This window comes from Penaeus chinensis, chromosome 20, assembly GCF_019202785.1.
Source record: "Penaeus chinensis breed Huanghai No. 1 chromosome 20, ASM1920278v2, whole genome shotgun sequence".
NCBI classification, from domain to species: Eukaryota; Metazoa; Arthropoda; class Malacostraca; order Decapoda; family Penaeidae; genus Penaeus; species Penaeus chinensis.
This window is the reverse complement of record NC_061838.1, coordinates 23,459,502-23,474,501: the sequence shown is the minus strand read 5'-3', so window position 1 is coordinate 23,474,501 and position 15,000 is coordinate 23,459,502. Positions and strand designations below refer to the sequence as shown.

Below are 15,000 nucleotides of genomic sequence, written 5' to 3'. Positions count from 1 at the left end.
ACACGCACACTCACACGCACACGCACACGCAACATGTACACGCACACACAACATGCACCCGCAAACACAACATACACCCCGCACACGCAAAATGCACACACACACACACACACACACACACACACACACACACACACACACACACACACACACACACACACACACACACACACACACACACACAAACACACACACAACAACACAACACACAACACACACACACACACACACCACACACACACACACACACAACACACACACACAAACAAACAACAACGTACAGACAACACACACACACCATACACAAACTACACCACACACACACACACACACACACGACACACAACACACACACACACACACACACACAAAACACTTTAAACACAAACACTACAGACAGACACACAGTAAAAGACACACACACACACACACAAACAAACACACACACACACACAACAACACACACACACACACGACACAAAAACCACATATATATATAGTATATATATATACTTCATATATATATAGTGTGTTGAGTGTGTGTGTGTGTTTGTGTGTGTGTGTGTGTGTGTGTGTGTGGTGTGTGCAACAGGCTCACTTAAGCGTGTTTGATCGTCCCCCTGTGATGTTAATTAATTAGAAATTAATTAGTACCTTAATGCGATAGATCCATAACAAATTGATTTACTAACTAATTTTTTTTCCGCTTGAACGACGACGGTTCTGGTGATAAAATTTACGACTTTATGTACATATATACACATATATATCATGGTCTCTCTCTTCTCTCTCTCTCTCTCATCCTAAGTCAATCCTCACATCCTCTCTCCTCTCTCCACTCTCTCTACTCTAATCAATTTCTCTCACTCTCTCCACTCTCTCTCTCTCTCCAGCCCTCTCTCCCTCCTCTCCCTCTCTCTCTCATCTCTCTCTCTCTCTCTCTCTCTTCCTCATCATCTCCATCTCTCTCTCTCTCTCTCTCTCTCCTCCTCTTTCCTCTTCCTCTCCTCTCCTCTCCTCTCCTCTCCCTCTCCCTCTCTCCTCTCTCTCTCCATCTCTAATCTCTCTCTCTCTTCATCTTCCTCTCTCTCTCCTCTCTCTCTCTCTCCCTCCACCCTCTCATCCTCCTCTCATCTCATTCCACTCCTCATCTCTCTCTCTCTCTCTCTCTCTCACTCTCTCTTCTCGTCTCTCTCTATCAGTCATCTCATCTCCTCTCTCATCACTCTCATCCACTCTCCCTCCTCTCCTCCCTCTCCCATCCTCTCCTCCTCTCCTCCTCCCTCCCTCTCTCCTCTCCCTCTCCCATCTGCCCCTCTCTCCTTCGCTTTTTCTGTCCCTCTACCTCTCGCCTTTCTCTCCCTCTCCCTCTCTCTCTCTCATCTCAATCTTCGTTCTCATCTCGTCTCTCCGGTCGCCATGTCTCTCTCTCTCCTCTCCTCCGTCACTTCTCTCAAAGTCTCTCTCCTCTCTCTCTCTCTCTTTCTTTCTCCCTCTCTCCCTCTCTCCCTCTCTCCTCTCTCCCTCTCACCCATCCCTCCCTCTCTTTCTCTCTCTCTCTCTCTCTCTCTCTCTCTCTCTCTCATCTAATCCTCATTCATCTCACACGTCCGTCTCTCTCTTCTCTTTCTCCCTCTCTCCCCTCTCCCTAACTCCCTCTCTTTCTCTCTCTCTCTCTCGAAACGAATCAGTCTCGTCTCATCTCTCTCCTCTAATCAGTCTTCTCTCTCTCTCTCTCTACCCTCTCCCTCACCCTTCCCCTTCCCCTTCCCCTCCCCCTCCCCCTCCCCTCCCCTCCCTTCCTCCCTCACCTCCCTCCTCCCTCCCTACCCTCTCTTTCTCTCTTTCTCTCTCTCTCAATCTCTACCGCTCGAAATACATCTCTCTCCATCTCTCATAGTACTCTCATCGTCTCTCTCTCTCTCTATCTATCATCTCTTTCTTCTCTATCTCAACTCTCACTTCGTGTCTACTCTCTCGTCTTCTTCTCTCCCACTCCCCTCTCTCTTCTCTCCCTCACCTCTTCTCTCCCTCTCTCTGTCTCTCCCACTCTCTTTCTCCCCCTCTCGATCTTCCTCCCACTAAGCCCTCTCTCTCTCTCACTCCTTCCTCTTCTCTCTCTACTCCAAGACGCTCATCACTCTCTCTCATCACGTCTCTCTCTAACCTCACCCTCCCCCTCTCACCCTTCCTCCCTACCCCCCTCTACTCTCACTCTCTATAAAAAAAGACTCCTCTCTCTCTCAACTCGTCTTCTCTCTCTCCGTCTCTCTCATAAAACCTCTCCCTCCCCCTCTCACACCTCCCTCCATATCCCCCCTCTCTCTCTCTCTCTCTCTCAGATCATCAAATCTCTCTCCTCTCGTCTCTCATCAAGCTACCGGAATACTCATCCATCTCACCAACTCTGTCTCTCTCTCCACTCTCTCATCGTCCTCCGTCTCTCTCTACCTCCCCCCTCCCCCTCCCCCTTCCTCCCCTAACCCACCTCACTCTCTCTCTCTCCTCCCATCAAACGTTTCTCAAGTCAACTCTCATCTCTCATTCTCCTCTTCTCTTCTCTCCTCCGTGCTCTCTCTACCTCTCCCTCACCCCACTCACCTTCTCCCTACCCCCGCACTATCGTCTCTCATCTCTCGTCGGTCTCTCTCTCAGTCACCTCTCGTCTCTCCTCCTGTCTCTCTCTAGCCTCTCCCTCCCCCTATCCCCCTCCATCCCTCCCTCCCTAACCCCTCACTCTCTTTCATATCCTTCTCATTCCCCCCCCCCCCCCACCCTCCCTCCGGAAGTGACTCCCTTCTCCCTAGCTCCCTCCCCTTTCTCCCTTTCCCCTACACTCTCACATTGGTCTGTGTAAGCAAGTTCGTGTTTTGAGTGGGATAAATACGGCTACACTAGAGGAATTGGCCAGCATTAAATCCCTGAACATACACACCAAAGGAAGAAGTCCAGAAATAAGCACACATACATACTAAATACATATACATAAACATAAACATATACATATACATATGACATATTACATATACATAAACAAATACATTCACATAAACACTACACATACAATATACATATACATACATATACATACCATATACATACATATACATACATATACATAAATACTACATACAATATACATATATTATACAATACACATACATACATATAACATGACATAATACAAAAATATAACCTACACATACATAACACACACAACCACACACACACAGCACACACACACACACACACACACACACACACCACGACCACAACACACCCACATACACACACACACACACCCACACATACACACCATACACACACACACACCATAACAACCACACACAACACACATACACACACACACACACACACACACATACAACAGGACACCACACACACACACACACACACACATACACACTACAACATACCACACACACACAACACAACACACAACACACAATCACACACACATACACACACACACACACACACATAAATACTCATTGGGAGTAAGACCTTCATCCCCATCTGTCACGTGACTCGGGGGAATTGCATCGTTTGTTTACTTTGCAAAGACCATTCTTCGCAATCCTAGTTGTTTGTGTGTGTGTCTATGGGAACGTCCGTAGCTACCACATGGTGCGTGTGTGTGTGTGTGTTGTCGGGGGGGGTTGTGTTTGTGTGTGTGTGTGTGGTATGTGTGTGTGTGTGTGTGTGTGTGAGTGGTGTGTGTGTGTGTGTGTGTGTGTGGTAGTGTGTGTGTGTATATGTGAGGTGTATGTGTGTGTGTGGGTGTGAGTGTTGTGTGTGGTGTGTGTATGTGTGTGTGTGTGTGTGTGTGTGTGTGTGTGTGTGTGTGTGTGTGTGTTGTGTGTGTGTGTATATGTGTGGTTATGTGTTGTGTGTGTGTGTGTGTGTGTATGTGTGTGTGTGTGGTGTGTGTGTGTGTGTGAGGTGTGTGTGTGGTGTGTGTGTGTTGTGTGTCTATGGCTAAAAAAAATGGGTTTTACACCCCCCACCTTTTGGTAAAGGTATGTGTATGTCTATATCTATGTTTATTTCCTGTGTGTGTGTTGTGTGTGTGTGTGTTTGTGTGTGTGTGTGTTTGTGTTTGCGTAAGTGAGTTAAGGTGCGTATATATAGTGTGTTTGTCCTATATTGCCTTTGTGATTGCACTCTCGACCCCCTTTCTCCTCCCTCTCTCTCTCATTCTCTTTCTCACCTCTCTCTCCCCTTCTCTCTCTCTCTCTCCGCATCTCCTCTCCTCATCTCTCTCTCTCTCTTTTTCCCTTTCTCTCTCTCCATCTCCCCTCATCTCTCTCTGTCTCCTCTCACCCCTCCCCTCATCTCTCTCTGTCTCTCTCTCTCTCTCATTCTCTCTCTCTTCCTCATCACCATCTCTCTCTCCGTCTCTCTCCCTCTTCGTCCATCTCTCTCTCTCCTCTCCCCCTCCCTCTATCTCCCTCTCTTCCCTCTCGACCTCTCTCTCCCCTCTCTCTCTCTCAAGTCTCTAAAACTCAGCCCCTCTCTCTCCCTCTCTCTTCCTTCTCCTCTCTCTATCTCTCTCTCCCCTCCTCTCACCCTCTCTCACTCTCTCCACTCATCTCTCTCTCTCTCTTTCTCTCCTCATCTCTCATCTCTCTCTCCTCATCTCTCTCTCTCTCTCTCCTCATTTCTCTCTCTCCCCCTCTCTCTCTCCCTCTCCTCTCTCACAATCCTCTCTCTCTCCCTCTCATCCACACTCTCTCCCCTCTCTCCTCTCATCTTCCTCTAATCCTCTCTCTCTCCTCCTACTCCTCTTCCTCTTCTCCCTCTCTCCTCTCGCTCCCCCCTCATTTCTCTCTTTTCCTCTAAATCTCACCTCTCACTCTCAACCCTCTCTCTCCTCCCCCCTTCTCTCTCTCTCTCTCTCCTCTCCCATCTCTCTCTCTCTCCAAGACTCTCTAAAATCTCTCTCCTCTCCTCTCTCTCTCTCTCTCTCTCCTCATCCTCTCTTTTCCTCTCCCATCTCTCTCTCTCTCCTCATCTCTCTCTCTTCTCCCCAAATATCCTCATACTCTCTCTCTCTCTCTCCTCCCTCTTACTCCCTCCCCTCTTCTCATCCCTCTCTCCCCCTCCCTCATATCTTTCTTTCTCTCCCCCCCCTCACTCTCTTCTCTCTCACTCTCTCCCCTTTCTAATCAGTCTCCTCTCTCTTCTCTCTCCTCTCTCGCTCTCTCCTCTCCGCTCCTCCTCCTCCTCATTCTCTCTCTCTCTCCCTCATCTCCTCTCTCTCTCCTCATGCTCTCCTCTCTCTCCACACCCTCATCTCTCTCACTCTCCCAACTCTCTCATCTCCTATTTTTTCCCTCTCTCAACGAAGTCTCATCTCTCTCCTCATCTCTCCTCTCTCTCTCTCTCTTTCTCTCCCCTCTCCCCCTCCTCCCTTCATCTCTCTCTCTCTTTTCCCTCCCCTACCCCTCCTCCTCTCTCCTCCATCTCTCTCACTCTCTCCTCCCCCTCTCTCTCTCTGCTCATCTCTCTCTCATCTCTCTCTCTCCTCTTCCTCTTTCTCCTCTCTCCACCTCATCTTCTTTCTCCCCCTCTCACCCCCCAATCCCCTCTCTCTCTCCCCATCTTTCTCCTCTCTCATACACTGCCTTCTCTTCTAATTAAATTCCCCTCTCCTCCATTTCATCTCATCTCTCTCTCTCACTCTCAACCCTCTCTCCTCATCTCTCCCTAGCCTCTTTCCTTTCCTCTCTCTCCCCTCTCTCTCATCTCTCTCTCTCTTCCTCTTTCCCTCTCTCCTCTCTCCTCTCTCCCTCTCTCGCCACCTCTCCCCTCTCTTCTCCCTTCCCCCCTCTCCCCCCCTCATTTTCCCCCCCATCTCTCTCACTCCCCCTATCTCAGGTACTCTGTCAAATCCTCATCTCCTCTCTCTCTCTCCTCATCGTCTCTCTCTCTCTCTCTCCTCTATTCTCTCTCTCATCTGTCTCTCTCTACACTAAACTCACTCTCCTCTCACTCTTCTCTCTCTCTCATCTCGCTCTCTCTCATCTCTCCTTCTCTCTCTCTCTCTCTCTCTTCCTCATCTCTTTTTTATTTGGGTAGGTAAGGGAGGGGAGGGAGGAGAAAGGAGGAAATTTCAGTAGGGGAAAGGGGGAAATTTAGGCAGGGAAAGCGCTGCATTCTGGACGCGTGTGAGTGCCGATATAACTTCATCATTACTTCATCTGTAGTCTTAATTATCTTTTCTCTCCCCTTCCATCTGTCCACAGGTTGTAGGCGAGGAGGAGGAGGCCATGGGCGCACACGGGCGGTGCTTTTGGACACTGTGGGCGTGGGACGGGGGCGGCGACGGGGGAGGGAGGGAGGAGACCCGCCCAGCGCCCCGACTCCGCCCCTCGCGCAACTCCCCCCCGAGTCTCAGTCGCCCCGTCCTCCCCACAAGTCTGACCTCTCCCGCGCCTCCGCCCTGCTGCTGGTGGCGCTGGCGCTGGCGGCGTCGTTTCCGAGGGGGGCGGAGGCCATCCAGCTGCCCAGCAACGGCTCGGCGCTGGAGAAGTGGACAGAGAAGAGTAACAACTGCCGCAGTTATGACACGTCCGCGGTCTGGCCGGATGAGGTGAGGAAGGAGGAAGGAAAGGAGAGGGAAGGGGGGGGAAAGGAGGAGGGTAGGGAGGAGGGAGAGAGGAAGGGGAATAGGGGGGTTGGGGGGGTAAAAAAGGAAAGGGAGGAGGGGAGGAAGGAAGCAAAAGGGAGGAGAAGGAGGGAGGAAGGGGGAGGAGGGAGGAGGATAGGGAGGAAGGGGAGCGAGTAAGGAGAATAGAGGGGATGGGTGGGTGGGGAGGAATTAAAGTGCGCTGTCGGAAGGGTATTTGGGTAGGGAAGAGAGGAGGAGAAGGAATGAGTTTGGGTAGAGGAAAAGGTAGGGGAACGGGGAAATTTAGGCAGGGAACGGGGCAAATTTAAGGGGGTAAAATTTAGGAAAGGGGAATGGGGGGTTAGGTTGGGGAAAAAAAGTAGGGAAAGTATAAATCTTGGTAGGCAAAAGGGGAGGGGAAGGGGTAAATTTGGGTGGGCAAAAAAAGTAGAAAAAGGGTAAATTTGGGTAGGAAAAAAGGTAGAAAAGGGTAAATTTGAATAGAGGAAAGAGTAGAAGGAGGAAATTTGCGTAGGGAAAAGATGGGTGATTAGGAAAAAAGACGATGGAGAGAGAGAATAGTGAAGGGAAGAGAAGGGATTATGTCGAATATGGAAACAGAGCGAGGAGAAAGAAAGAAGAAGAAATAAAAAGAAGAGTTAAGGAGCTTTGTTCTCGAGTTCTTTCACATACACCCATTAAAACACAGAATTGGTCATTGTCCATTGTTATTTGCCTGGAATTATGGCTTCGAGTATTCAGAATATCATTACACTAGACTGTAATCCGAACTCTTCTGAAAAGATTGTCGACGCCCCTGTGTTTAAAGATTAGCGGTGTATTTTGGGTTTTGAGGGAGGGAGGGTGGGAGGAGAGAGGGAAAGAGGGAGGAATTAGGAGTTGGGAGGGGAGGAGGGAGGGGGAGGAGGGAGGTGGGAGGGAGGAGGGAAGAGGGGGGAAATTTAAGGAGGTTGGAGGGAGGAGGGAGGGGGAGGGTGGGAGGGAAAAGGGAAGGAGGGAAGGAGGGAAAAAAAAAGGAGGTGGGAGCGAGGAAGGAGCAAATGGGGGAGGAGGGAGGGAGGGTGGGGTAAGGAGGGAGGTTGGGTGGAAAGGAGGGAAGTTGGGAGAGGAAGAGGGAGAGGAAGAATAAAAGAAGAAATTGGGAAGAAGAGAGAGAGAAGAGAGAGAGAGAGAAGAGGGGAAGAGAGAGAGAGAGAGAGAGAAGAGAGAGAGAAAAGAGAGAGAGAGAGAGAAGAACAAAGAGAGCATCGGGAAAACCAGTGTACCAGTTGAATGTAAATGTAGTGTGTGCATGTACCGTGTGAGTGCTTTCTTTAAGCATAAGTATAAATATAACTTTATAAAGGGGCATATATGTTGTGTGTGTGTGTGTTGTTTTGTGGGTTTTGTTTAAATAAAACCCCCACACACAAAAACCAAAAACCACACATATATATATATAATAATTATATATATAAAACATTTGACTCATCTGACCCCCCTCCCCCCCGGGATCAGGGCGCAACAGCCTCCTGGTGGGGTTCCTGCCGACGATCACGGGCGAGCGGAAGGAGCGGCTCGGCCTGAAGGTGATCGGGGCCTTCGCCTACGCCGTCGACGAGGTCAACAGGAACTACACGCTGCCCGAGGACTACATGCTCAGGGTCAAGGTAGGTCAAGGGCGGCGCAGGGGAGTTTTCGGGCTCGTGGGGTCAGGGTTTAGGGTTTAATGTCAGGTTTTTTGTGTTTTTTTTTTTAATTATAAGATTTTGGTTTATTATTTTTTTTAGATATGAGTTGTTGTTTTATGTGAGTATTTTTTATTCTTTTTTTTATGAGTTTTTGGTTCATCTTTTAATGTTTTAATGTTTATTTTTGTTATTTCTGTTTTGGTTTATTTTGTTTTTTATTAAGTTTGGTGGATTAACTGTTTCATGTTAATTTAATGTTAATTTTGGTAAGAAATATTCATTTGTTTTTTGTTTTTGTTTATTGTTTGTTATTTTTTTGTAACTTTATTATTTTGTTTTTGTGTGTTTTTAATGTTAGTTTTGGTTATTTGTTTTTGTTCTTTTGTTTTTTTCCTTTTTATTTTGGTTTTGGTTTATTTTATCTTTTTATAGTTTAGTTTAGTTTATATTTTTGTCTCCCTCCTCCTTCCTTCCTTCCTCCTCCTTACCCTACTTCGTTCTTTACTTTAAAATCTTCCCGTTAATAATCTCCCTCCTCCTTCCTTATTCCTTCCCTCCCTCCTTCTTTACACAATTCCTCGCTATTAATCTTCCTTCCTCCTCCTCCTTCCTCCTTCAGTACTACGACACCCAGGGCGTGGAGACGCGGGGCAGCAGCAGCGTGGTGGACCTCCTGTGTAATAACGTCTCCGCCATCTTTGGTCCCGAACACACCTGCTACGTCGAGGGAACGATCGCCGAGGGGAAAAACCCGCCCATGATCTCATACGTGAGTTCTTGCTTGTTGTGTTTTGTTTTTGGCTTTACGTACTTTGTTTGTTTGTGTGTTTGAGTGTGTGTGTGTGTGTCGTGTGTGTGTGTGTGTGTGTGTGTGTGTGTGTGTGTGCGTTTGCATTTATGTTCGTGTGATGGCACATACACTACTACGTATACCGTAGCGCATGAGCATGTGCGTGCGCCCTTCCCGCGTGCGTTTGCGTGTGCCAGTCCAGTGAGCAAGTCAGCCGAGGCCGTAATGAGCAGGAGTTTTGCAAGGTCACGCCCGCTGAATCAGGAGCCTCGAGACGCGGGCGAGCGCGGGGGGATTTTTCCAGGGGACGAAACTTATTTATCCAATCCAGACTCTCTCGCTCGGTGGGAGAGGCGCGCGGTTCTAGTCGCATTACTGCTGCCTTTTGTTTGTTTGTTTGTTTATCTGTGTTTTGGGAGGGAGGGGGGGTGAGGGTGAGGGTGAGTGAATGTGGAGAGGAGAGTAGGGAAAAGAGGGAGAGTTATTGCAATACAGTTGATTTATATTTCATGCAATAGTAATAGTGATAATGGTTCTGATAGTGATCATGATTACGATAATAACAGTAGGTAATATAATGATAATAATATAATTAATAAAAAAATGATCATAAAAAGATAATAATAATTTAAAAATAATAAATAATGGTAGTAATAATGAATGAGATGAACATGATAATAGTAATACAGTAATGATAATAGTAAATAGAATAAGAATAATAAATAGAATAATGATAATGAGAATATTAAAAATAATAATAATGATAATGATAATATTAAAGGTAATTGATAATAACGATAATAATGAAATATTATAGATTTAAAAATAATATAATAAAAAAGGGTAAAAATAAAAAATAAAATAATAATTTAAAAAGGTTAATAGTAAGTTTTAATAAAAATATTAAATAATAATAAATAATAATAATAATAAATAATAATAATAATAATAATAATAAAATAATAAAAAATAATAAATAATAACAATAATAAAAATAATAATAAAAAGGTAATAAGGTTAATGAGAATTATTCACGTGTAATTCCCGTGTAGCACAATGATCAAATATCGCTTACAAATGCAAACACTTTACAATTAATCAAATTTAAAAATTTCGACTACCGGTAAGAATTTAATTATCGTTTCGAATATCCCTTTGAACCTTAATTAATCTGAAAATTTTGGAGAGAACCACGGTAAAGATAACAAAAAGACAATCTCTCCTCTTTTTCCTCTCTCTCTTCCTTTTTCCTCTCCCCTCTCTTTCCTCTCTCTCTCCCCTTCCTCTCCCCTCTCTTCCTCTCTTCCCTTTTCCCCTCTCTCTCTCTCCCCCTCTCTTCTCTCTCTCTCTTCTTCTCTCTCTCTCTCTCTCCTCTCCTCTCTCTCTTCTGCCCCTCTCTCCTCTCTCTTTCTCTCTCCTCTATCTTTCTCATCCCCTCTCCTCTCTCTTTCCTTTCTCTCTCCTCTCCCCCTCTCTTTCTTCTTCTCTCTCTCTCTCTTCTCTCTCCCCCTTTTCTCTCCTCTCTCTCTCCCTCTTTTTCCCCCTCTCTGTCTCTCTCTCCTCTCCTCTCTCTCTCTCTCTCTCTCTCTCTCTCTCTCTCTCTCTCTCTCTCTCTCTCTATCTATCTATCTCTTCTCTCCTCTCCTCTCCTCTCCCTCTCCCTCTCTCCTCTCTCTCCTCTCTCTCCTCTCTCTCCTCTCTCTCTCCCTCTCTCCTCTCTCCTCTCTCTCTCCTCTCTCTCTCTCTCTCTCTCTCTCTCTCTCCTCTCTCTCTCTCTCTCTCTCTCTCTCTCTCTCTCTCTCTCTCTCTCTCTCTCTCTCCTCTCTCTCCTCTCTCTCTCTCCTCTCTCTCTCTCTCTCTCTCTCTCTCTCTCTCTCTCTCTCTCTCTCTCTCTCTCTCTCTCTCTCTCTCTCTCTCTCTCTCTCTCACACACACACACACACACACACACACACACACACACACACACACACACACACACACACACACACACACACACACACACACACCAATACATAGTCTATCAGAAACAGGCTACTAACTCATAATTTTAAAATCTGCACTGATCGAAGTGAACGTAAAAAGAAAAAAAAAGAAAAAAAAGGTTCCTCACTCTGGCCCACAAGTCGACCTACTAGGACCGTGTAGTAATGACCGAGGGGGAATTATCGTACTCTGGCGCCGAAGGTCACGACTGCTGTAAAACTGTTACCGTAACTAGAAACACAGTTGCCAGTTGCCACGTCGACATTATGCGCGATGGTCGGTGGAGATTTGCATAATTCGTATTTCTTTATATATATGTTTGATCGAGAGAGACGTTTGCAAGGGGGGAGTAAGTTATTAATTTGTTGGGTTGGTACGTGGTTTGTGGAGCGAAAGTTTGATAGTTAGTGAGGGTATTTCGTTAATGTTTTTGGTTTTTCTCAAGTTCAACATGTGCGTCGCTTGGAAGATGAAACATGCCTGTGTCTTTTTTTCCTTTCTATCTCCTTTTTTATGAACACTGGTGGGGAAAAACACCTACTCGCATAACAGCCAATGATTAAAGCAAAATATTATTTATTGGTAAGAGTATGTCATGGCATGCCAAGGTCACCTAAAACGAAATGTTAAGTTTCATCTTACTCTGTGTAACGCGATACAAGAAGAGAAAAAAACAAATGGTGAAAATATGTGCATTGGCAACTCGACCTATCCTACCGCACTAAATGTTCCCGTTAATTTCGCTTCATAAATAGATCACCTTTTTACAAACACTTAGACACGACCTCCTGTGTCAAAAGTCAGTCCTCAAGCGGCCTTTGGCAGGGGAAGACACGGGGGTGACCCTCAGAGGCGGCGGAGGAGTTTTTAACCGCCGAGGAAGAACGAAGTATTACAGGGTACTACAGAGTCAGGCCTGGGTGCATGCGAGGCTAAAAATAGACTGGCCTTACCACAAGACTTTCGGACTTGTTAAGGCTGGTTTTTCGGCGCATTGAGAAGCTCTCTTTTTTTTTTTTTTTTTTTTTTTTTTTTTTTTTTTTTTTTTTTATGGGTGGGTTTTTTAGAGAAGGGGTTAAGGGATCGGGGGTGGAGGGGGGAGGGGGGGAGTGGGGAAGGATAGGGGTCATCTTCACTCTAGGTTTGTTATTCTCTCTCTCTCTCTCTCTCTCTCTCTCTCTCTCTCTCTCTCTCTCTCTCTCTCTCTCTCTCTCTCTCTCTCTCACTTTCTCTTTCTCTTTCTCTTTCTCTTTCTTTATTCCTCCTCCTCCTCCTCCTCCTGTTCGTCCTCCTCCTCCTCCTCCTCGTCTTCCTCTTCCCCCTATTCCTACTCCTCCCCCTCCTCCTCCTCCTCCTCCTTCTTTTCGTTCTCTCCCCCTTCCCCTCCCCTCCCCTTTCCCTCCCCCTCCCCTTTCCCTCCTCCTCCTTCCTCTCTCTCTCTCGCTCTCGCTCTCGCTCTAGCTTACTCTCCCTCCCTCCCTCCCTCCGTCCGTCCCTCCCTCCGTCCGTCCCTCCCTCCCTTCCTCCGTCCCGCCCATCCCTCTCCCTCTCTCTCTCCCTTCTCTCTCTCTCCTTCTCTCTCTCTCCTTCTCTCTCTCTCCTCTCTCTCTCTCCTCTCTCCTCTCTCCTCTCTCCTCTCTCCTCTCTCTCTCTCTCTCTCTCTCTCTCTCTCTCTCTCTCTCTCTCTCTCTCTCTCTCTCTCTCTCTCTCTCTCTCTCTCTCTCTCTGGCCCGATCACAAACTCTATCCAATGAGAGTATATTCTTGCGATATTAGATAACTTCGTTTGGCGCAATGCATCGCTTGTCGACAGGTGTGAGAAACTTGTAGAATGTTACTCGCGAGAAACTTGAGACATCGCTTGGCGTTTTTTACATCTTAAATGATATTGTTTTCCATGTGTGTGTGTGTGTTTATATGTATGTTTTAGAATATGATATGATATATGTATATATTTGTGTGTGTATTTGTGTGTGTATGTGTGCATATATATATATATATATATATATATATGCAAATGTATAAATATATATATGCAAATATATATATGCAAATATATATATATGCAAATATATATATGCAAATATATATAAAAATATGATTATATGTATATATATGCATATATATATATATATGCAAATATATATATGTATATATGCAAATATATATACATATATATATGTGTGTGTGTGTGTTTGTGTGTGTGTGTGTGTGTGTGTGTGTGTGTGTGTGTGTGTGTGTGTGTGTGTGTGTGTGTGTGTTTATGTATATATGTATATATATGTGTGTGTGTACACACACACACACACACACACACACACACACACACACACACACACACACACACACACAGGGAGAGAGGGAGAGAGAGGGAGAGGGAGAGAGGGAGAGAGAGGGAGAGGGAGAGAGGGAGAGGGAGAGGGAGAGGGAGAGGGAGAGGGAGAGGGAGAGAGGGAGAGGGAGAGAGGACAAGAGAAGGAGAGAGTTGCTCATTGTGATGGTCTCCGCTCGGATTACTCTTGACATAAAGTTATTGTTATCCCTTCCTCTTCTACAATACATCTGTTCCTTTTTCTCCATCCCCTATTCCTTTTTTTCTGTTCTATTTCTTTTTTTTCTGTTCTCCTACTTCTTTTTCTTTTTCTTCCTATCCTTCTTCTTCTTCTTCTTCTTCTTCTTCTTCTTCTTCTTCTTCTTGTTCCTCCTCCCCGTCTTCTCTCCTTCCTTTTCTTCTTCTTCTTCTTCTGTCATCCATATCCTCACTTTCCTCCGTCTTGCAATTCTTTCCGAACCCTCCCTTTGCTTCCTCAGCCTCCTCCTCAGAGCCCCCTCCTTTCAGCCTTCCTTAGGGCTCCTTCCCATGCCCTATGTGCCTTGCAATAACCCTTGCATTCAGCCCTTGCAATCGCCCCTTGCATTCAGCCCTGGCAGCCGACCCTTGTAATCGCCCCTTGCAATTGCCCCTTGCATTCATCCCATGCAGACGACCCTTGCAATCGCCCCTTGCATTCATCCCTTGCAATCGCCCCGTGCAACCGCCCTTGCACCGTGCAGAACAAGCGCGCCCTTCGCCCGCCCTGCCAGCCGATCCCAGCGCCGAGGAACAGGTGGCTCGTCAGGGTATTCAGTGGCGCAGTGAGGAGCACTTCAAGGGCCTTATCGTTTGATTGCGGTGTTACACGAGCGCTTAGTGAGTGTGCGGAGGTCATGGTTTGACCCCACTCGACCCCTCGACACTCGACAAGTAGTTAATGATATTTTCGAAGCAGCTTTTTGACTCGCTCCTCCCACCGCCGACGCGTGCCTCGCCCAGACGTGACAACATGGCGGAGGGAGGAAGGACATCTCTCGTCGAGGCGTCTCGCTCGTCACTCGTCGCTCGTCTTCGACGCATGCACGTCTCACGCACTCATTAAAACGTCGCCGGATCGTGGATTTAAAAAAAGAGCGGGGAAAATAGACAAAAATAAGCTCAGATAGAACGCAAAGGTCGCAGCTCGGCCGAGCAGAAGACTCGAGTCCCCAGATGCGAGCAGGGCGGGATTGGCAACCCTGGCAGCGAGATCAGGCTGTTTGTTTGGACATTGTTAATAGCAAGTGGCCATGGCGGCGTTACACAGCGCACCGCCGTCCAGCCCCTTCAGCTACTTAATTCTTGGTAGCCGCGCGTCCCTCCCTCTCCATCATATCAGATATCGGTCTCGCTTTCATTTTTTTTTTTTTTTTCATGCTGTTCTGCTGCATTTACGAGCCTCCGAGTCTGTCCGTTTAAGGAGACTTTGAATTGCTCGCGGCGATTGGAGGTGACCAGGGAGGGGAGGGGGGGGGGGCGTTACGGGCTTCAACTTTTTCGTTTTCGTGTTTGCTTTTTTTTTTTTTTGGGGGGGGGAGGTTGCTTG

General features: G+C 46.7%; 1 protein-coding gene across 1 annotated transcript in view; it reads left to right on the top strand.

Moving 5' to 3' along the window:
• The window catches only part of LOC125035949 (receptor-type guanylate cyclase Gyc76C-like), a 61,001-nt gene that overhangs the window by 2,308 nt on the left and 43,693 nt on the right, over positions 1-15,000 (top strand). The window contains 3 exon segments of the mRNA XM_047628260.1: positions 6,270-6,619; positions 8,149-8,304; positions 8,945-9,094. Of these exon segments, the coding sequence (XP_047484216.1) occupies positions 6,270-6,619; positions 8,149-8,304; positions 8,945-9,094 (656 nt within the window).